At 39.0% G+C, this 22786-nt stretch overlaps 1 protein-coding gene and 1 non-coding gene across 5 annotated transcripts in view; one reads left to right on the top strand and one right to left on the bottom strand.

Moving 5' to 3' along the window:
• The window catches only part of CCDC192 (coiled-coil domain containing 192), a 197981-nt gene that overhangs the window by 166712 nt on the left and 8483 nt on the right, over nucleotides 1-22786 (top strand). Inside the window, exon 7 of one of the 4 annotated variants that reach the window (XM_035727808.1) lies at nucleotides 1077-1130. The exons of the other annotated variants lie outside the window; for them this stretch is intronic. Within the exon in view, the coding sequence (XP_035583701.1) occupies nucleotides 1077-1130 (54 nt within the window). The remainder of the gene's footprint in view (nucleotides 1-1076; nucleotides 1131-22786) is intronic. 4 annotated transcript variants of the gene reach the window in all.
• On the bottom strand, nucleotides 13655-13727 carry TRNAR-CCU. Its single transcript has one exon. It is a non-coding gene; the product is annotated as a tRNA-Arg (tRNA).

Below are 22786 nucleotides of genomic sequence, written 5' to 3' on the forward strand. Positions count from 1 at the left end.
GGTAATGATAATGGAGATTCTACACTTTCAATGTTAAGCTTATATGATAAAGATTTATATTTGTGTGATGAAAATTGCTATTTCCTATCAATATTTTACATTTAAGACATCTGCCAAGATATTAATGAATTTTAGCAGAACTGCATGCTTATGGCCATCAAAAAGTATAACTGACAAGAAAAAGTAAACTCACAGTCTGAAATGCTTTCCTAAGACAACTGGAATGCAAAAAAAGTAAAACCGAAATACAGTCCATTTTAAATAGAGTAATGGCTTAATATTTTCCATTTAATCGTCCAGGGTGATAATAACAGCTCAAGGAGAGCCAGAGCCAATTCCTCTCCTTTATTTGATAGAAGACAAAACTGAGGACTATTAGGTTATGCCAGTAACCAATAGGGACAGAGATCATACCTGAGGGCAAATCTAAGCTAAGTCAGAAAGTAGGTATGTTGTTAAGGCTAAGCTAGATTTATATGACCAAAATTCACATCTTTCTAATTGTGGTAAAATACATGCAATATAAAAATTCACCATTTCAACCATTTTCATGTGTATAATTTTGTGGCATTACATATATTTGCATTAAGTGTAGCCAGCATTACCACCATTCATCTCCAAAACTTTTCCCTCATCCCAAACCGAAACCCTGTGCCCACTAAATTATTCCCTCCCATGGCCCTGAATAACCAGATTCTATTTTCTGTCTCTATAAATGTGACACTTTTACGTACCTCCTCTAAATGGACTCAATCACTATTTGTCCTTTTGTGACTGGCCTATTTCTCTAAGCACAATGTCTTCAAGGTTCATCCATGTTGGAGCATGGGTCAGTATTTCCTTCCTTTTTAAGGCCAAGTAATCGTCTATCACAGGCATATATCATATTTATTCAGCCATTCACCTGTCCACGGACATTAGCTTGTTTCCATGTTTTGGCTATCGTGAGTAATGCTGCTGTGACCAGTGGTGTTTAAATATCGTTGAGTTTTTCCTTTAATTTTTTTGGGGGGGCATGTATATCTAAAAGTGCAGTTGCTGGATCATATGGTAATTTTATTTTTTGTTTGTTGAAGAATTTCCATTCCGTTTTCGGCAGATGCTGCGCCATCTTACATTCCCACCAACGTGTGAGTGTTCAATCTCCCTATATCCTTGCCAATATTTGGTAGTCTCTGGGATTTTGGGGGGTGGTTTTCTTTTGTTTCATAGGAGTCATCCTAATGGGTACGAAATGTTATCTTATTGTGGTTTTGAAAAAAATCACATGTTCTTACCGCTGAGAAATCCTTCCACTGGCTTTGTATGTGGGTGTCACTTGTTTTTTGAATTTGAAAACGTCTGACTTGCTCCTTACAAGAGGAATCATACCAACGAACAATGTCAAACTAACCCATAAGTTAGCATTTTAATCCTTTTAAAGCAACAGAAGTAAATAATTCCTTTATATAGGGGCAAATTTTTTTTCAAATGTTCTCTTTTAGAACAAATTGAAGTGTTTCGTTTATCTTAAAGCCTTAGATTTAGATTATAATTTGTCTCAAGTCATTCACATTGAAAACTTTTTGCACATTATAATTTTTTAGCTAGTATAATTTAGTGTATCACAGAATTTTTAGATACATCCCAAAATCTTTCAATTGTTTTCTTTCTTGAAAGAATTAGATACTTAGATGTTAGTCTTAACAACTATTTCAAATTTTTACTTTAAATTGGCTCTATTTTAATCACCTATTTCAAATAATTAAATATTTAACCTCAATTTTACTTCAAGAGGTTTTGAGTTTCCATTAACTATACTACCAGCAGCTAAAACTTGTAGGCACAACATGAAAAAAAAAATAAGTTACCAAAAATCTTTGATATCGTGGTGACTCTTCAGTAAATGGCACAACCAACAAAACCTATAATAATCCTTATCCCCTTTCTAATCAACTGAGTCGATATGAAATGACCGGTGAGATACTTGATTCAGTGACCCACAGCATTCTGCCCTTCTAGACACAATAGCAACAGTGTATAAACTCTGCAGATATAGCAGCCAGATTGTAATAAATAGGAAGTATATTTGTGAAGGAATGTAGGTGCTTATTGTCTACTTAGGGTTGGTGCTTTCTAAGGATATGATCACAATTCAGAGTGGCTTAATGTCATCATTTTGTTCTTCTGAAGAAGAGTCACGCCATCTGATGCCTCATCTTACACACACACTGATGATACACATCTCATTGCTTGTTCATCTCTAGGACAGCAAACCTTATGGTTCTTTCCCAGGACAGATGATTTTTTTTTTTTAAAAGAAGGAAATATTTAAAACATAGTAATACTCTTAAGTTCAGTCATTTCCCCCGGTAATGTAATTTGAGAGCTCTTTGACTTGGACCAGATCAGGTTTTCCCTTAGGAACTTAAAGGTTTAAGGATTTCTACTAAGAACTAAATGAAATAAAGTTTATATGAAGATGTTTTTCTAAATCTGAATTTTTACAGAAGTATAAAGGAATATTAGTCATGGACTAACATTATCATTCATTCTTATCTCATCTTTCACTTTACCAAAACAGAATAAAAACTTCAAATAAATTAGATCAGAAATAAATTTTAACAACACTTCTCCCTGATAAAATCTAAGTACATTAGTGCTATCATATCACTTGCTCAAGGAACTTAGAACTGTTATACTGGTTTCTGATTTGAATTTTTGTAGTAGTAGAAAAGTGTTTTGAAATATCCTGATATAATTTCTAGTCTTAGTAACTTATTTTTATTTTTATTTCTCCTCAAATTTCCATTTGCCATTAAAAGTGCGACCTTGAAACTAAGACTTACTCCTCAGAAGAGAGCAGAGTAACAACTCTATAGTACAAAGAATAATTGTTTGGGGCGCCTGGGTGGCTCAGATGGTTAAGCGTCTGCCTTCAGCTCAGGTCATGATCCCAGGGTCCTGGGATCGAGCCCCACATCGGGCTCCTGGCTCAGCGAGGAGCCTGCTTCTCCCTCTCCCTCTGCCTCTCTCCCGGCTCATGCTCTCTCTCTCTCTCTCTCTGTATCTCTGCATCTCAGATGAATAAATAAAATCTTTAAAAAAAAAAGAATAATTGTTTAACTGTGGCATTCAAAGTGAGATTTTTAAAGCTCCATAAGAAGATAATAGTTTTGAAAATCAGGCTTTGAAGAGGAAGAGTAATTTTTTCAGACTCTCAAAATCATATTCTTTCATAGGTTGAATCACATGAAACTTCTAATATCCAATCATTTTTTACCAATAGGAATGGAAACCTATTATTATTCATCCTATAACATATTTTAAGAACACAAGCTTGGAGAGCTGGCTCAAGATTGTACCATAGAAAAGGAAAGGAGATTAGGTGATGTGACCTAAAGAAAATTCTTACTTTACTGTCCCTGAGAGGACGAGCCAAAGAGAGAAGAGCAAGAAAAAGTCTGTGAAGACAGACACAAGGTCAAACCTCTAGGAGAAAGCAATGGGCAATAGTATAAACACCCCGTTACATTGGGGCAAGTTCACTGCTTTACCACGTGGTCAGAAACAGTGTGCCCTCCAAGATACCCCATGCTGAATGGCCGGAAGTGGGAGCACTTCTGATCCTCTATGTCTTAGATATTAGTCAAGGAAATACAGGCGTTCCCTTGTGCCCCATCTGGGGCGAGGATTCAGGGGCAGAAGAGCTGAGAGGGCTAGGGCTGGGGCAAGAAGACAGCTTTGACATTTAGAGAAGAAACCAGGGAATAGTTCCAGTCCAATGTCCAGTTCCACTGCAACATCTGACAAGCAGGTGAAACCAGCTATGTCTCAGCAGGCAGCAATCAGCAAAGGACACAAGAGAGCAGTGAGACAACAGTGACCACAGCAGGACTATGCAAGTATCAGGCACCTTTCTGTCAAACCACACTAGTGGGGTAGTCACTATGGCAATGTATGAAAGAAGGAGGTGAGAAGACCCCAGAACTGACCTCAATCCTATAGAGACAGAGAGATGACTGTTTTCAACTGCAAGGAAATAGCAGCTCTGAGTGGGCAAGATTAGGTTCACTTATTTTTCCCTGGCTTCCAAGTGAGATTAGGAGATCAATAAAAACAAGACATCAATTAAATTTTCAGGCATACCACACTAGACATGGATAAATAGGTTCTTCAAAATGCGCTGCATTTAGGAAACATTTTTTCTATTTTTATCCTATTTGCAACTTTTTAATTTGCTGCCTTCTTTGTAGTCTTCTGTGCCCTTCGTATTCAATGGTCCCAATCTCAACAGCTATACATGCTGGAAAGCTAAACAATGTGTCCATCGTCATATGGCTGGTTAATGAAAGAACTAGAAACCGCAGTGGCATTTTCTGACACTAGAAAGTCCAAGAGTACTTTCTAATAAACAGAGAGTTTGGTTGTTTTGTTTTGTTTATTTGTTTTTTAAGTTTTAGTTATAAAGTGCAAAGATGACGATACACTGAAGTTTACTGAGTCAATGATAAATGGCTTCTTTTATTTTTTTATTTTTCTGGTGAAGATAGACAAATAGAAAAGTTCAAGACTTGATTAAATGACTTATATATATTGTTTCACTTCTCAGAGAAGACCAGAATCTCAATTCATCTTTAAGATGTCTTTTTATTAGCTTTCCTATGAATAAGCATCAACATAAGGATCAAATTTCAGTATTTTCAAAATGTGCTCATTTTAAATTTGGCACAGTTTCCTTACTTCCGCTATGTCTGCCAAGACAAGCACCTGTGTGAAAGAGACATGTCAAACAGATCAAACGGAGGGAGTGACTGACTGTAAGAAGATGGAGACAATCAGAATGTGTCACAAAGGGAAGTTGACCTTCCTGAGTCTCCAGAGCCTCAAGGTGATTTCAGGTCTGCAACTTCTCCCTGCAGCTAGAGGCTAGACCCTTCCTGTCTTGTTTGTATACCTGCAAAATGATATATGCCTATATGGCTTTCAAGGTAATATACTGTAAAGTTCTCTACTTATTTACTTATTTACTTTACTTATTTATTCTTTATTATTCCATTTTAAGGATCACTATGTAGTGGGTCCCTAGAAGCCTTTGACATCCTCACGTAATAGAAAATTCAAAAGCTCAACGGACAAGAACGAGTGGCAGCCCTTGATATTGGCTTCCTAAGTAATTACAAAGAATTCACGATCAAATGAACCAATACTGTACCTTTCTCAGATGTGTTGGTTAATGTATCCATTTTCATTAGCAAGTGAGTGGTGCAGAATGATATAACATAGGGCGCCTGGGTGGCTCAGTCAGTTAAGCGGCTGCCTTCGGCTCAGGTCATGATCCCAGCGTCCTGGGATCGAGTCCCACATTGGGCTCCCTGCTCAGCCGGGAGCCTGCTTCTCCCTCTGCCTGCCTCTCTGCCTACTAGTGCTTCTATCTCTCTGTCAAATAAATAAATAAAAAATCTAAAAAAAAAAAAAAAAAGAATGACATAACATAAAAGGAAACTTCCAGCTGTGCTTCTAAATGGGTTGGGTGTGTAATAGGGAAATCCAGACAACAATAAGCTCTCAGCATTGAACTAGTAATTGTTCAGAACTGAATAAATATACAGGAGTTTAAATAGTTGTATGTAGCACAATTGCCCCAACCATTCCCATTGTTTTCCTGTTGCAGCAAAGATAGGGATTTCTGTTCCCATGCAGGAGCCATAAGAAAGGTAGTATCCAGTAGTAAACAGTGGACCACTGACTATCCAGATCACAGTATTTCACATGACCCCATAGACAGGCTAACAGCAGTGTTCTGCCAAAGTATAACCCATGGGGAATAGGCCTTTGAGGTTGTTTAAAAGTGGCAGGCTGTGAGAGAGAAGCCTATTTCCTTTCTTGGAGCCTAATTTAGCTTGAAAATGAAGATAGAATATGAGTTTCCTGCAGCTTCATGCATTGTGTAATTTTATTGGACATAAACAAACTTGCTCTGAATGACTTATAGTAGCCCACTGAGATACTTACTTTAATGTAAAATGTGACCTTCAAGCTATATATTGCACATCATCCAACAAGAACACAAAATACCTCCCCACAATGCCCCTTTACAACCAGCCGCACCATCAAATCCTAGAACGGAGACTGCTTTCTTAAATTTCACAAGGCGTATAGTGAGTCCTAAAATATTGCGAAGACATCAACCCACATTTGTGGAACACAACCGTGGGGCACATAAGTGTTCAAGCCCTGGAGATCAGAAGCCAGGTGACACCCTGTCTCTATCTGCAAGGAGTTTACATGCCAGAGGAGGAACACGGATGTAGATACTCAAATACTAGTAATCATCCACCATGCTCTGATGCCTGAAGGAAAACTGGGCGATAAACCGGCTGCCGTTATTTAAACTTGGAAAGTCCTCACGATTCCAGAGATACTGCCATTTATTTGTCATCGAAATGGACATATCCTATACCCTCTCCCATAAAGTGGTCACGGGAGGCTAAATGAGCACACATATATGGTATTCCTCTCAGCACAAGTTGGTATGCTCCATAATTTATACATATTGATTGACAGATATTCATATAGAGACTTTTTTCTTCTTGGCCCACAGAGAGTAAAAGTGAAACAGAGGGAAAGAATTGATACCACAATTCCCTATTTTTGCCTCATTTTAAGCCCTTTACCCATTTATTCTAAGCCCTATACCCACTCATCCCCCATCCCCCACCACCTCCTGCCAAAAAAAGTTTTTGTCAGGAAACAAGGAAACATCAAGCAAGGAAATGCTACTAACATATGGTGGTGTCTTCCAACTGCTCTTGAAGTAACACAGAAGATGAGCATCTTCATTGATAGTGTGTAAAAACCAGTTGTATAGCTGTTTTCCTATTTTCTTTTTTTTTTTAAAGATTTTATTTATTTATTTGAGAGAGAGAGAATGAGAGAGAGAAAGCACATGGCGGGGGAGGGTCAGAGGGAGAAGCAGACTCCCCGCTGAGCAGGGAGCCCGATGCGGGACTCGATCCCAGGACTCCAGGATCATGACCTGAGCCGAAGGCAGTCGCTTAACCAACTGAGCCACCCAGGCGCCCTGTGTTTTCCTATTTTCGCCAATGAGAATAAGTTCCTGGGGTTAGGGGGAAAAAAAGTTGTACTTTACACTTTTTTTTTTCTTTTAAATATGATATTTAAAGGTTATACCAGAGAGACTGTGGAATTTAAAGTATTCCAGGTAGCCAAGGGCTTCTGCATTTGCAGAAAGCACAGGAGAAAACTGGCTCCTTGATAATGGGTGCAGCCTCTTATCTTGATTGGATTCCTTTGGGTGATAAGAAGGTGTTTCAAGGGAGCTATAATAGTAAGGACACCTGGGCTTGCTCAGGAAGAGGGACTCCTCATTCTCTGTTCAGGTTTTTATAAGCAACTGACATTTCTGCTACAGTTTCTTCTCTTCTGGTCAGCTCTCAATGAGTTCCACAATGCTTCCAATAAGACTTCTTAAGGTTTGCTATGTGGTGCTGTTATCACTGGGTTTCTGTCTATCCATTAAAGACCCACAGTCAAGCCCCTGACTGCTTTTCCTGTCACCTTGTTACTTAGGACAAGGTAGTCTTTGAAATTTAAAAGTAAATTAAAACTGACTACAGCTATGTTCTGCATGTAGCCCTGATCAACACTCTGTCCTATCACCAAAAGTTACACGGTCCAAAAGCTCTTTTACACTCTATTAATATGTACCCATGGTGTTCAGCAGCAGCAGAAATGCTGTGTTTTATGTGTGAACTTTCCAGAGGTAGCATGATGAGATCAGTGGTTTTGGAGTCAAAGAGATCTAAATTTCAATTCCAGCTGAGTAATTTTCTGCTGTGATATGGGGCAATTCTCTAAAAGCAGTAGGAGGATGCCTATTTCAGAGACCAAGAAAATGAAGCCCAGAGAAGTACTTTACTCCAGGATACATAATGAGTAAATGGCTCAGGGAGAATGCAAATGCAAGACATCACTTTACCATACTTCCTTTAAAACTGGGTCTGTACCTCACTGGGGCTTGAAGGCCCCACTCATTTGGATGAATATTTGTTGTAAGCCTACATTTACCTCTTGACTGTTGGCCACATTGTTAACTATGGAGTTGTACATCTTGAGGCTTCCCTGACCACAAAAGAAAAAGAAAACATCCTGAGCACACTGAAAAAAAGATTTTCAGGTTCAGTTCTACCTAGACTGCTGCTTTCTCTAAGTAATGTGAGTGAGATCAGATTTTGAAACCCAGCTGTAGTTACTGCAGTTAATCTGATGTGGAGATTGTCTATTTTGGAGAGTTGTAAAACATATGACTTTAAATCCCCTGGAGACACAGAGGAAGGAGCTGTAGAAGAATTTTCTCCTAGACATCTCTGAAGATCTTAGGAGTCATTAACAAGAATAGGCCTTTTAGATTGAGATCTACTGTCAACTTCCTAAGATAAAACCAGATAAACTGCCTGAAGACTAGGCAATTCTTCCAACGAATAGGTCACGCATAATAGGACGTTTGCTGGAGGGCAAAATGGAGTTCATATGCTTAGAAAGACCCATTCTTCTTGAATCCTTCACCTACCTCAGCTTGAGTTAGGTGGAAAAAGCAATCAAGAATAGGGCTGAGGGAATACATACCTACCACCAACAATTTGAGGGTGTTTTTTCATTGAAGTACAGTTGACTAAAATGTTGTTATTGGTTTCAGGTGTACAACATAGTGATTGGACAACAATTTGAATCTGTTTTGACCTGTACTTTATGATGTGTTTGTATGAATGTGGACAGAGATTGGAGAAGGTGGGTAAGAGAATACAAGTGGAGGGGGTAGAATTATTATAATTTAATGTACATTCCCAAACCAAAATAACTGCCCCTTGGAAATTACAGCAGGAAGAACAAATAGGAGGGAAGACTGATCTAGTGATAATGAATGTCATGGAGGAAACAAGTTTCACATTTTTTGGATCTAGAGAGCTGATTGGTTCAGGATGTTTATAATTGGAGAAACTCACATCCTTGCTTAATAAATCTTGCCTTGCAGAGCCACAGATGGAAATACCATCTATACTGTCTATCCTGCCTAATAGTAGCTCTACAATCACTTATCTCAATCTTGGGGGTCAAATATGCTTCAGAATGCAGAATTTTTCAAATTTGAAAGATAACCCCTATAGGGACAATATTCCATAATCAAATATATTCATACAGTATTTACACTGAATGGGTTATATAAATGCTAGAAATAGCTTCCCATCAGCTCAAATCAGATTTTGTTGCCAAATGAATTCAGATCAGGTCAGGTCAGATTTTGCCACCAGATGAGCTATGAAAAACTTTCTTTTTCCAAAGCTTTTAGGATTTCGGAAATAGAGCTATGGGATTGTGAACCTATACAAATAGAGACTTCTGAGCATTCTACTAGATAGAAACATCAGCTAACATATAGAGAGATGGGAAACTTTGATTCAGGGAATATGCCTAGAAAATATAGGTAGACAATAATAATAATAATACAGTTAACATTTCTTTAGCAATTATTATGTGGCAGGCTCTATCCTAAGAACTTAACATGAATTAACCTACCTAAGTCTCTTACAGTTCTATGAGGTACTATATTGATGTATTTATTGATAGGCCTATTTACAGATGAACAAACTGAAGCACAGTTTTAGTAATTCTTCCATGCTCACATAGCAAGTTGATTGGTAGGGCCCTAGTATGAGCACAGGTTTCTCGTTTCCGTGAGTCCTAATACTCTAGTGTTAGGTTCCGCAGAAAGGAAACAGTTCTTATATATCATTCTACGCACATTCCTCTTGACTATAGGAAACTAAGGTATATATAGTACATGTACAGTTATTTTAATACTTCTCAAGATGCTTCCTTTCATCAGGTGCCTAGGTGGCTCAGTTGGTTAAGCAACTGCTTTCAGCTCAGGTCATGATCCTGGAGTCCCAGGATCGAGTCCCGCATCGGGCTCCCTGCTCGGTGAGGAGCCTGCTTCTCCCTCTGACCCTCTCCCCTCTCATGTTCTCTCTCTTTCATTCTCACTCTCTCAAAATAAATAAATAAATAAATCTTAAAAAAAAAAAGATGCTTCCTTTCATCATAGAATGTTTTTGGTATTGGAGAACATTTGCAATTCTCTGTCTTGCAGCTGAGATGATTAACAGAATGTTGACACAAAGAAGCTTATTTTGACTAATAGAAGAACTGGGCATTTATATTTTCCCTTTGAGGGTATATTGGTTTCCAATCGCTGTTTTATCCCTAAGGTCTAACTAAGAGGTTCGGGTATAATAGGTACTTTGCGGGATGAATGAATGCATCCATACTTCCAAAACAAATAAGTCCCATTCAGAAATGCTCATTTATATTATTCCATTTGTTTACACTTTTCTCTTAATTGATGTAAATCCATTAGAATTTTGTATGAAATCAAACTTTTATGTTAACCTGGTTTTGTATAAAAGTATAGCCTTGATGGAAGGAGGATGGTTAACAACTTTGCATTTGGTTGACTATGATTTTACTGGTCTCTACCATCTCCTAGCCATGCTTATATGTATGTACATATATAATGTACGTATGCACATGGAATGTGTGACACATCCAGATAGGATCAGGACTTATTCAACCAGCACTTGGAAAATGATGCTGCTTATCCAGTTTTATTACTCCAGATGCTTGATTGCTATAGTCACATGCTTCCACCTGGTTCCCATGACTATCTCTAACACTATCTAAAGGGTTCTTTGACTCAGAATGTTGTAACAATGAAAGATTGGGAAGGCCTAAAGCCGTACTATGGAACACACTATACACAGTTTTAAAGTTACCTTGAGCAAAGTATGTAGTTCTTATATTAATTTCCAATCCTATTCATTAAGAAATTTGTGTATCAGGAAATAACTTCTTTCTGGTCCTGTCCATATTTTGCATCCTTACCTTTGATCTGCAAGATCCACTGTTCTTTCCTATCCCTTGCACTGTCAGTTTCAGACTGTATATGGTAGAGACATTCTCTTGTATCAGAGCTTCTGTACACAAAGCATAGAATTCTTAGTCTCTCTATCCACAGTTGTACGGAGCTCTCCCTCAAGACACAAAGTCTTTGTCACTAGGGTTTTATAGCAGATTCTACTTTGCTACTACCTAAGACAGTGCTGAGACTTTAAAGAATCACTATTTTCCAAAGCATCCTCTGCAAAATTTGCCCAATGGCTACTCAGTCCTGTTGCTTTTCCCCCTACTATGGTGCCTTGCTAGATCTCATTCTCCTTCTCTCCTCCTTTCTGCCTCTTTCTCTATCTCTGTCTCTCTCTGTCCCTCTGTACTTCTATCTATCTTGTACTACAGGGGCAGGATCAGCTATTGAGACAGAGAGTACAACTTTGAAGGGGGTTAAGTCCAGATAAAGGATCCCCCATTGGGTAATAGCCACTTACCCTCTATTACTTCCTGTGTCACACTACCTGCTTCCTCTCTGGATATTTTTGGACCATGCAGACAGTTGTTTACACATGCACAGATATACACACCTGCACCCCTATGTCACCCTTGCAGAGAGATGTTAATCTGAGGATTTAAGTTGTCCTATAGGTTTTTCAAACATTTATTATAGTAGTTATTACTATAGAACCAATTTTAAAAGTTTTTTACAATTGTAATTGAAATTCTTACTTGGCAGCACTCTTATTTTCCACACTGGAGAGATTCAGGCTCTTACGCAAATATGTAACTTTGTGGTTTATCATCAATCGGGCTCATCAATTCCAGGAAGCAGAAAAAGCTAAAGAAGTATTATTTCTGCCCAGTTTTGGTCCTTTTGGCTGTTTTCCTATAAGACTAACAAGTAGTCTGGGGGCTCATAGTGACATTAAAGGAATACTAAATAAGCTGTTCACTCCTACCCTTCCATCTATTAAAGAAGACAAGGTCATAATCACCATCGTTGCTTCCAATTTAACTGAACAAGAATCTGGCACTTAACGTGTACCCACTACTAGGCAATAAGTATGTAGCATGGGCTGTTATACCAAGCATAAGGAGCTTAAATGCCAACAGGTAAACCAACAATGCAACACATTGTGTTAATGCAAAATAGTTTACTTTATTTTATTTTTTTAAAGATTTTATTTATTTATTTGAGAGAGAGAGAGAATGAGAGATAGAGAGCACAAGAGGGAAGAGGGTCAGAGGGAGAAGCAGACTCCCCGCTGAGCAGGGAGTCCGATGCGGGACTCGATCCCAGGACTCCAGGATCATGACCTGAGCCGAAGGCAGTTGCTTAACAAACTGAGCCACCGAGGCGCCCAGTGCAAAATAGTTTAGAATGTATGCCTGGAAGTTCAATGTCTTTAATACAATCGTAGGACTCTGTAGTCAAAAAAAAAAAAAAAAAAATTAACATCTTTGTTTTATAAATGAAGAGGCCCATACACAGAGGGGCTGATTTGTCCACAAGTTTAAGTAATTATTGCAGAGGCAATCCATGTAAGTGTAGGCTCTGAATCCTCCCCTTGCATCTTTTGAGAGCTACCCTCTCTCCCTATACTGAGTTACATAATTCACTGCCTGGCTCTTAGACACTTTTCATTTGTCCAAGGGTATATTTTAGAATGTATAAATACACACACACACACGTATATTTTACCCTATGGCGTGTATAGTTGTCATTTTAGAAATGTTGACATTTCTGGCATTAAACATCATCGTACGCTAAAAAGTACATGCTACTAAAAACATTTCTTTTTATTTATTTAGATTTAAAAAGTCTCTTCAAATGATAAACAAATATCAAAGGCAAATTTAAACATAAACTAATTGAATTCTGTGTGTGTTCTTTAGCCAAGAAATAATTAATCTAATTTCCTCAATATCAAAATGTCACAATGAATAACTTCATCTTTTTCAAAACCAAAAATTGCATCCAAAACGGCCAGCTTCTTATTCTGCTAGGATTTTGATGCTGATGTGGCTTTTACTAGATGTTTCCTATAAATTCAATGTTTATGATTTGCTTGGTTTTAAGCTATCTTCCAGACAACAATTATTCAATTTATTGAGACTCTTGCTAGGGAAATGGCTACTCATAATAATTGAAAGAGGTCTTTATTCATCATTCATTCATTCATTTTGTCTTCCTGATTTTTTTTCCACATCTGTTAGAAAATTACTATTATAAATAGAAATTGCTTTAAATATATTACAGTGTTATAAGCTTAAACATCAATTGCATAGCCCATGCACTGGTTCAGAGATGAGCTTATTATAATCTAATATAAGCCACTGGAATGTGAGGGATACTTGCTGAAGATTGAGGGGTAGAAAAGCCTCTTGTTTTTCTATAGTAAATAAGGTAGAGACCCTAGACAGAAAGAAGGAGTCATCCCAGGAAGACAGTGGCAGTAGTCTGGTTACCAGAATAGTGCTAGGCTTAGGAAGAAGCTCATCTTGTAAAGAGCGGAAAGACCAAATGATCTTCAGTTACATCACTGGGACTACCAGTTCAATTCTTGCCTGAAACTAGCCCTTATCTCTGGAGTTAACACATTCTCTTTATTACTTAAGCCAGTTAGAGTTGGGCTTTCAGCTTTTCTGCAGCACAAATATTACTGAATGATACACTATTTTTGGCTTTTTTTTTTGGTATGTTCTCCACCCAATGTGGGGCTTGAACTCATGACCCTGAGATCAGGAGTCTCATGCTCTACCAACTGAGCCAGCCAGGCACCCCTATTCTCATTTTTAATAAAAAATTTTGTTCACTGTAGCAGATGCTATTTGTCACCTACATAAAAGATACTATTCTTCATCCTTCTTAACGCAACTCCAACTTTATTCATCATTTGGGTAGGTAATGAGTTTCAGGGACCCTCCCCATCCACCCCAGAACATTAATATTTATTAGTCATAACCAATCATAGTGATTCTGTTTCCTTGTCAAGGGCTTCTTTAGGAATATGATATAACTATGAACAAAAATATATAAGGTAAATTCTGCTGAGAGCATCGTGGAGGGCTTAACTCTTAAAAAGGGAAGACAAGGGGCACCTGGGTGGCTCAGTTGGTTAAGCGTTGTCCTTTGGCTCAGGTCATGATCTCGGGGTCCTGGGATTGAGCCCCATATCAGGCTCCCTGATCAGCGGGGAGTCTACTTCTCCCTCTCCCTCTGCTGCTCTCCCTACTTGCGTATGCACTCTCTTTCTCTCTCAAAAATAAATAAAAAATCTTTTTAAAAAATGGTGGGCACAGAAACCAGTTGCTCTTCTATACACTAACAATGTAACTGTAGAAAGAGAAATTAAGGAATCAATTCCATTTACAATAGCACCAAAAACCATAAGATACCTCGGAATAAACCTAATGAAAGAGGTAAAGGATCTATACTCTAGAAACTACAGAACACTTATGAAAGAAATTGAGGAAGACACAAAAAGATGGAAAAACATTCCATGCTCATGGATGAGAAGAATAAATATTGTTAAAATGTCTATGCTGCCTAGAGCAATCTACACTTTCAATGCCATCCCTATTAAAATATCATTGGCATTTTTCAAAGAGCTGGAAGAAACAATCCTAAAATTTGTATGGAACCAGAAAAGACCCTAAATTGCCAAGGGAATATTGAAAAAGAAAAACAAAGCTGGGGGCATCACGTTGCCTGACTTCATGCTATATTACAAAGCTGTGATCACCAAAACAGCATGGTATTGGCACAAAAACAGACACATAGATCCATGCAACAGAATAGAGACTCCAGATATGGACCCTCAACTCTATGGTCTTGACAAATCTCTGACAAATAAGGAAAAAATATCCAATGGACAAAAAGACAGTCTCTTCAATAAATGGTGCTGGGAAAACTGGACAGCTATATACAAAAGAATGAAACTGGACCATTCTCTTACACCATACACAAAGATAAACTCAAAATGGATGAAAGACCTCAATGTGAGACAGGAATCCATCAAAATCCTAGAGGAGAACATAGGCAGTAACCTCTTTGACATCGGCCATAGAAATTTCTTTTGGGGGCACCTGGGTGGCTCAGTTGGTTAAGCGACTGCCTTCCGCTCGGGTCATGATCCTGGAGTCCCGGGATCGAGTCCCACATCGGGCTCCCTGCTCAGCGGGGGGTCTGCTTCTCCCTCTGACCCTCTTCCCTCTCATGCTGTCTCTCAAATAAATAAATAAAATCTTTAAAAAAAAAAAAGAGAGAGAGTATCATACCCCATATCACTGGCCCTGAAAAAGATCAAAATTCAGAATTTGAAGTATGGTTTCTCCTGAATGTATATCACTTTCACACCATCATAAAGTTGAAAAATCATCAAGTTGAGCCATCATAACTTGAGTACCACCTGTATTCATAGATAATAGTAATTCTTTGAGGCTAGCTCCAGGTAAAAATAATCTTACTTAATTGATTAAACCCAATCTGAGTCTTAAAAAGTAACAGATACTTTCACAATTTTAGGTATACTTTATCATTTGAAGTTTCAGTTTAAGTAGTTTGAAGAAAAGACATAACCAATTAATTCACGATGCAGATGAAATTTTTTTTTTAAAGATTTTGTTTATTTATTTGAGAGAGAGAGAACAAGAGATAGAGAGCACGAGAGGGAGGGGGGTCAGAGGGAGAAGCAGACTCCCTGCTCAGCAGGGATCCTGATGCGGGACTCGATCCCCGGACTCCAGGATCATGACCTGAGCCGAAGGCAGTTGCTTAACCAACTGAGCCACCCAGGCGCCCCGCACAATGCAGATGAAATTTAACTAATTTAAATAATAATTAAATGATGTACCTTAAGCCAGAAACAAAAGGAGAACTTAGCCTGCTGAAAATTAATGTGTCCCTAAGCTTTTGTTTATCCAGGTGGTTCAAACCAGAAGACACTGGGAGGGTCATCTTGGAAAGTAGCCAGAACAAATGCCCACAAGTCTTAATGGTAATCCAGCTGCCAATTCCTCCAATTCCTATTATCTTAGCATTCTTTTAGATCAGAAATTAGTAATAGATGGAAACAAAAAAGAATGAGACACATAGCCTGTTGTCCTCTTGTTTTAAAGCCAGGAATATTCCATAAACAGCTGAGAAATGCTAAGAATATAACCCCCAATGGATAAATTGTGACTCCAGATCAGAAAAGTGGCCTACATATTTCAGACCTGTGCCTATACGAGTATTGTGGTGGTATTATTGGTCATAATAATGGAAACAAGATGTAAGCATTTACTCTGCTTCATATGCTTGCTGAGCAAGTTCTTAGTAAAATAACACAAGTAGGTGCTACGGAAATGTTTATTTCTTTTCCCACTTCCGTTTTCTCTCTCTTTTCCTCCTGTCTTACAAGTATGGAGGGGAGTTGCATAGAAAGAGGTAAAAGTGAAATTGTAGTTATGGGAGTTCTTTGATATCTCTAAAAATTATAAATATTATTTTTCTTTTTTTTGAGGGGAAGATTTATTTATTTATTTATTTTAAATTTTATTGTTATGTTAATCACCATACATTACATCATTAGTTTTTGATGTAGTGTTCCATGATTCATTGTTTGTGCATAACACCCAGTACTCCACGCAGAATGTGCCCTCTTTAATACCCATCACCAGGCTAACCCATCCCCCCACCCCCCTCCCCTCTAGAACCCTCAGTTCGTTTTTCAGAGTCCATCGTCTCTAATGGTTTGTCTCCCCTTCCGACTTACTCCCCTTCATTCTTCCCCTCCTGCTATCTTCTTCTTTTTTTTTTTCTTTTCATATATTGCATTATTTGTTTCAGAGGTACAGATCTGTGATTCAACAGTCTTAAATATTATTTTTCAAATACTAATATATAATACATCCAAAATATACCATGAAACTTCCCAGTATCAGAAGCATATTTCTCAAGAATTTCAATAGTCTCCTAGACATTTTTTTGTGCTTCTCTATGGTGTCTTCAAATTAAGCCCACCCTGAAAAGAACTCCTTTGCCATTAGCTTTGATAATGTTCTGAAGGCATATAAATTATGTGATAAAGGAGGTTAATTAATGGGGAAAACATCTATGAAAGTTAACATTTGTACCAAATATCAGAAGATTTCCTAAATAAAGAAAAGCTTGTTTGAATTCCCTCATGGGGAATTTCTCCATCACTTCTGAATTATCTTTTGTAATTTCTTGAAATTTCAAAAAAATAAAATAAAGCTGATAAAATTGGAATGGCATTCCAATGGGAGGAGGAATTGAAAGAACCGCGTTCCATAGGCTGTTGTCAAGAACAGGGCATTTTTTAAGCTGCCGATTTAAGTTAGTGGAGACATCCCTGGCACTCACCCTTCCCTGAGTCCATTTCTTACTGTTGTCTTCTTACTGTGAAACGTAAACTAACAGCAAGTTGCATAAAATAAAAGAAAGTTAATAAAAACGAAGTTAGACTTGTATAGGAGGTGACACTGATAAGCAATGCTTGTTTCTGTGAGCTATTCCTCTCAAGGGTGCACTTTGACATTTCCTACCCACTTCAACTCTCCGCTGTTGTCTCTCATGCACCTAAAGGAACTTCAGGGCTTCTTCTCTAAAACCCACATTTCTCTTGGTCTCTTCTGAACTGAACCTTGGAGATTCCAACAATAAATGTCCAAATGCTCGGGGGGGGGGGTCATTATAAAGCCCATTTGTGTCATCTGAAAAGTAGGTCCCACCAACCATTAGTTCCTTATGGCCATCTATTATGATTCCATCAGGTGACTAAAACTGAGGAAGAAATAATGGAGTTTGGGAAAGTCCTTGATAAAAGAGTACTCCGTGGATCTTAAGAACATAATTTTTGAATAAGAATTACAAGTTGAAAGATGTTACAGGAATACATAGCCTATCTAACGGGTACGGAGACAGTTAGACAAAGTTAAGAGTTACTTAGATATTTGAAACAACAGCACTTAGGGATAAGAGAGATGGAAGAGCATGCGAGTAAAGGAGAAATCTAAAGCAATGCTCAGCTTTCTGACTTTAGCAAGGAGAGGCATGGTGATGCCACTTTACCCAGCTAGGGAATACTGAAAAGGAAATCAATTTTGGAGGTTAGATAATGAGTTCAGTTTAGGACGTACTGTATCTGCGATGTTCGTGAGAGGTCTCAAAGGAGGGGGTCCCAGGTCCAGGGCTCAGGTCTCATCTAGAGTTGTAAACTGGGGCATCATTCACACAAATAGATTGCCACCAAGGCCACAGAAAAGACCTATAGAGAGAAAGAAGAAAGCTTAAGACCAGGCGTTTAAGGATCTCCATGCAGTAATTACTCTGAGGAGGAGCCCACAAAATGAGACCAAAGGCGTAGTCAGAAAGTTTGAGGGAAAACAGTGTCATATTACAGAAGTCAAGGAAAGAGTGTCTTATGGGAGGCTGTCAATAACCACAAATGTTCAGAGGCCCTAGAAGATCAACATTAAGTCCAGTGGATTTAGTGACATCAGTAAGCTCAGCAAGGCGAAGTTGAAAAGTGTAATGGAAAACCAAAGCTATAATGCACTGGGTTGACAAGGAGAAAGGGAGTCGGAGTATAGACAACCCTTTCAAGAGACCTGATAGTAAAGGGGAGCACAGTTATAGAGCAACAGCTGAAGGGGCATTAAGGAGTGAAAGGGTTTTATTTCCTTTTTAAAGATGGTACCAAATGAGTACATTTAAATGCTAATGGCTTGGAGTCAGTGGAAAGGTTAACATTTATAAGGAACAGAGAATAACAAAGGCATGAAATTCCAGAGGATGCAGGAGGGTCTGGAATCCAGACCTCTCTGGATGTTTGGAAACCTTTAGTTGCCCTTAGCTGAAATCCAAGTCCATTGGTGAATTTGCACCTAAATGAGCTTTCTGGGAATCCTATCATGGATAGATTTTCCTCATTCCTTAGTTTTCCCTTCTTTATTTGCTTCCCATTAGTGCTGTAACACATTACCACAAATTTAGTGGCTGAAAACAGCGCAAATTTATTATCTTAAAGTTCTGAAGGCCAGAAGTCTAAAACAGGTGTCACTGGGTTAAAATCAAGGCATCAACAGACTGTGTTCCTTGTGGCAGCTCTAGAGTAGAATCTGCTTCTTTGCCTTTTCCAGCTTCTATAGGCCACGTGTATTCCTTGGCTTGTGGTTCCTTTCTCCATCTTCAAAGCCAGCAGTATGGCACCTTCAGAAGCATATTCACAGGTCTGGGGACATCTTTGGGGGCCCATTATTCTGGGTAACTTTGTGGACATCTTTGGAGAGGGGCATTATTTTGCCTACCATACCTCCCTATTTCTAAAGAACTCTGAGAAGCTTGTTGAGAAAATTATGGGTGGACCAGAAGAGCGGCCTCTGCTTAATGTTTTACATAATTAAAAATCTCAGTAATTAATCTCAGCAATGTCATTCTCAAAAGACACTTGGAGAACTGTTCTGCATGATGTGAAAATTGACAGTACTAGCAGCAGTTGATATTATCATTTTTAGGATTCCAGGGTAAAATACATCAACAATCTGAATAAATTCTTTGTGATCCTTCAGCTGCTATTTCTAGGGGAAGAAAAAAAAAATCCCAACAATTGTGACACTTGGGAAAACAGTGAGGAAGACTCTATTGAGGGCTACTGATTGCAATTGGTGTCCACAGTAGGAAAGAGAGGGTGGCTCCACTCTACATATGACAAGGAAAAATGGGAATTTATAGTAAGGGGTGTGTGTGGGGTTTGTGGGTGGGAGATGAGTAAGGGGGGAGGCAGGCCAGGGTGACCAGATGTCACCCGGGGTGTGGTGGAGGATAAGGAATTTCTTCAGATATGGAGGATGATCAGATACCAAGGGTGGGGATTCTCAAAAAGTGATTGAGCAGACTTCTCTCTGCAACTGGGTGCTTGAAGACAAGGTTTAAGGATGAGTTTCAGAGAAGCCTAACTAAAGTTTGGTTAGGGAAAGAGTCTTTGTCACTATAGTATTTTTTTTTTTTTTTTGCAATTTATTACATCCTATGCATAGATTTCTTATCTTCATCCAAGAAGTACTGAGTCTAGCCTAGCACTGAATCTAGGAGGCTAGGAAAATTCGGTGATGCCATCATTGTCATCACAGGGCTATGCAAAAGGAAGAAGCTTAGGGAAAGGATAAGACTTAAGGAAGAGAAGAAGCCGTATGTGGTGAGGTATAGCTGCCATGTCACTCCAAATGACTGCATCCAAGTGTCCTATTGTCAGGGACATTTAATAGCACTGTCAAGTCAGCTAAATCAAAATGACTTGCACACCCTCTCCACAAAACCCATTCCTCTGCATAGTTTATACAAGCAAATCCTTAATCCACAAAAATGAAGAATTATTTATCCTATCTTTCTCCATAAAAAAACATTAATTTTCATTGCCCTTTCAAAGAATAACACCGCCAATACTGTTCTTTTTTTTTTCCGCCAATACTGTTCTTATTCCAGCATCAAATAATTTCTCAAAGCCATGCAACACTAGAAATTATAACAAATAACTGCTTGAAAATTAATGCAAACAACTAAATTGGTGTTCGTCATTCTATAGACTTAGCCTCATATAACCCCTGTGCATGGAGAAGAAAAGCAGGAGTCTCACTATTACGCTTTAGTGCAACATGCAGTCTAAATGATATAAAACCATCTTTACTCATATTCCTCCAATTGACTTTGAGTCCATACTGATTCTACTGCAGATAAGCATAGAAATGGTCCTTCATCTACTATCTCTTCTTTTTCTTCTTTTCTCACAGTCTCCTACGTATCTCCCCCCAGCCCCAGTGTGATTTTCCTTTTCCCCTACCAGAGTCCATTTTCACCTTTAGGCCTCCAGCCAGGCATCAGTCATTGTGCTTGAACCACTCTTCAGTGGAGGCAGATTTATAGGAGGGGACTTCAGGTCCTTCTCACTGGAAAAGGTAAAAGACATTCCCCCCAAAAAACCTTTCTTCTGCTTAGATTGATTTCTTCTAGGCATAACTCATGAGCATTGTGATGCTAACAGTGTTTGTGCTGTTTCCCAATCTGGTTGAAGAACTCCTTCTGTAGAACAATCTGATAAGATCTGAGACCCTGAAGAGGGTGGGAAGACACCCCGCCCTGAAAGGGAGCAACGGACTAAGTTAACTACAGTGTCCTACCCTCACCCTGGTAAAACAATTTACCCTACTGGTGTAGACAGAAGGTGGGACGCAGCACTGCACTAGGTCCCCACCTAGTGCCTAGCCACTGGTTGCTTCCCCTATCTCCCATCATGGACAAGCCTATATTCATTTTGTGGCACCATCTTTGAGATGTCCCCACTTGCTTTTCCACACAAATAAATCTCTCCCACCTCCCAACCTAGTACCAAGGTATTCACACACCTTTCTATCATTATAATGTTCTTTGTCTTTGGGAGGCAGATCACTTGACTTCAGGAAGCTCCAGAAAGAAAATCCTGGATTCAGATCTGCTGAAGGGGATTCACTTGCTCCCAATGTGGCTGTGGTAGCTGTTAAACCCTTATGGAAGCTGAGGAGTCATTGTGCTTGCCCTCAAGGCATCATCTCTCAGGAAATGAGATCTCTCAAAAGAGAGACCTCCTCTCCTTTCCAGACTAGCTTGTGAGGAAATGGATCTATCCATTCACTGAGAAACAGAAACAAAAGCAAAAACAAAACAAATCTCCAAACTCATCATTTTCTCTGGATTCTAGAGATGATTCAGCCAAGTTAGACCTGGCAAGATGTTGCAGAGATTTAAGCTAATTGTGGAGGGAGGGATGGGAAGACCATGGATACATTCAGTCAGTGGTAACATTCACAGGCAGAGAGATGTCAGGTAACAAGGGAGAGACACTGAGAATATAATAGATGTGATCTCTCTTCTGCTATGTGTACTCTGCAGCCTTGTCAAGAAGAGGCATGCCTGGAAGATTTCTGGCCTACCTTTTAGGATTTAGCCAGAAATTTAGTTCCCCATGCCTATTACAGGTCAGCAGAAACTCAACTGCCAAAACCTGGCCAATCATCAGAACCACCTAGGGCACTCTGTAAAACTATAGATTCCCAGACACCCTGCTAGATTCACTCAAGCAGAATTTCAGCAGTGAGACCTTGGGTTCTCTGAATTGATGAAACTCCCCAGGTGCCAGTGTGAAGAACCATTTTCATAGCTCAGAGAACCTGAGTCACGGATCTGGAAGAGAGCTATCCTAACTTTTCCATTTTTCCATTTAACAAAAACTTAAATTCACAGATGTTAAGTGCAACGTTGTGCAATCACAACAGTTTATTATCTGGGGTGGGGGGAGGGTGGGGGGGAATGTAGTAGTGAAAAGTTTTGTGTGAAGAAAATATGTGCCTGGGGAGGAAATCTGGGAACCATCCTAACGATGCACCAGTGAAAACCTTTGGACTGGCCATTGCTACCGTGGCTTTGTATCATATATGCACTTGATGTTCATCCATTTATTCACTTAACAAATGACTTAAGACATGTGCCAGGCACTGCTTTAGGTAGAGAAGACACAGTAGTGAACAAAACAGTCAAAGATTTCTGCCCTCATGGAGCTTTCATTCTAGTGGGGTAGGAAGAGACTACCAAGAAGATAAACATAAAATAGTCAGACATAGCATTTCAGAATAAAAGCAAAGCAGGGAACAAGGATCTGACTTGTCCAGCAGTGGGGGCTGCATTGAAATTGTAGGCAAGACAACTGGCAGAGGCTTCACTGGGATGAAGGTGACTTTGGAGAGGAGAGACCTGAAGGAACTGAGGGAGCTTGCTGTGTATGCCTCAAAGCTACAATTATCC

Source organism: Zalophus californianus, chromosome 5 (genome assembly GCF_009762305.2).
Source record: "Zalophus californianus isolate mZalCal1 chromosome 5, mZalCal1.pri.v2, whole genome shotgun sequence".
Classification (NCBI taxonomy): Eukaryota; Metazoa; Chordata; class Mammalia; order Carnivora; family Otariidae; genus Zalophus; species Zalophus californianus.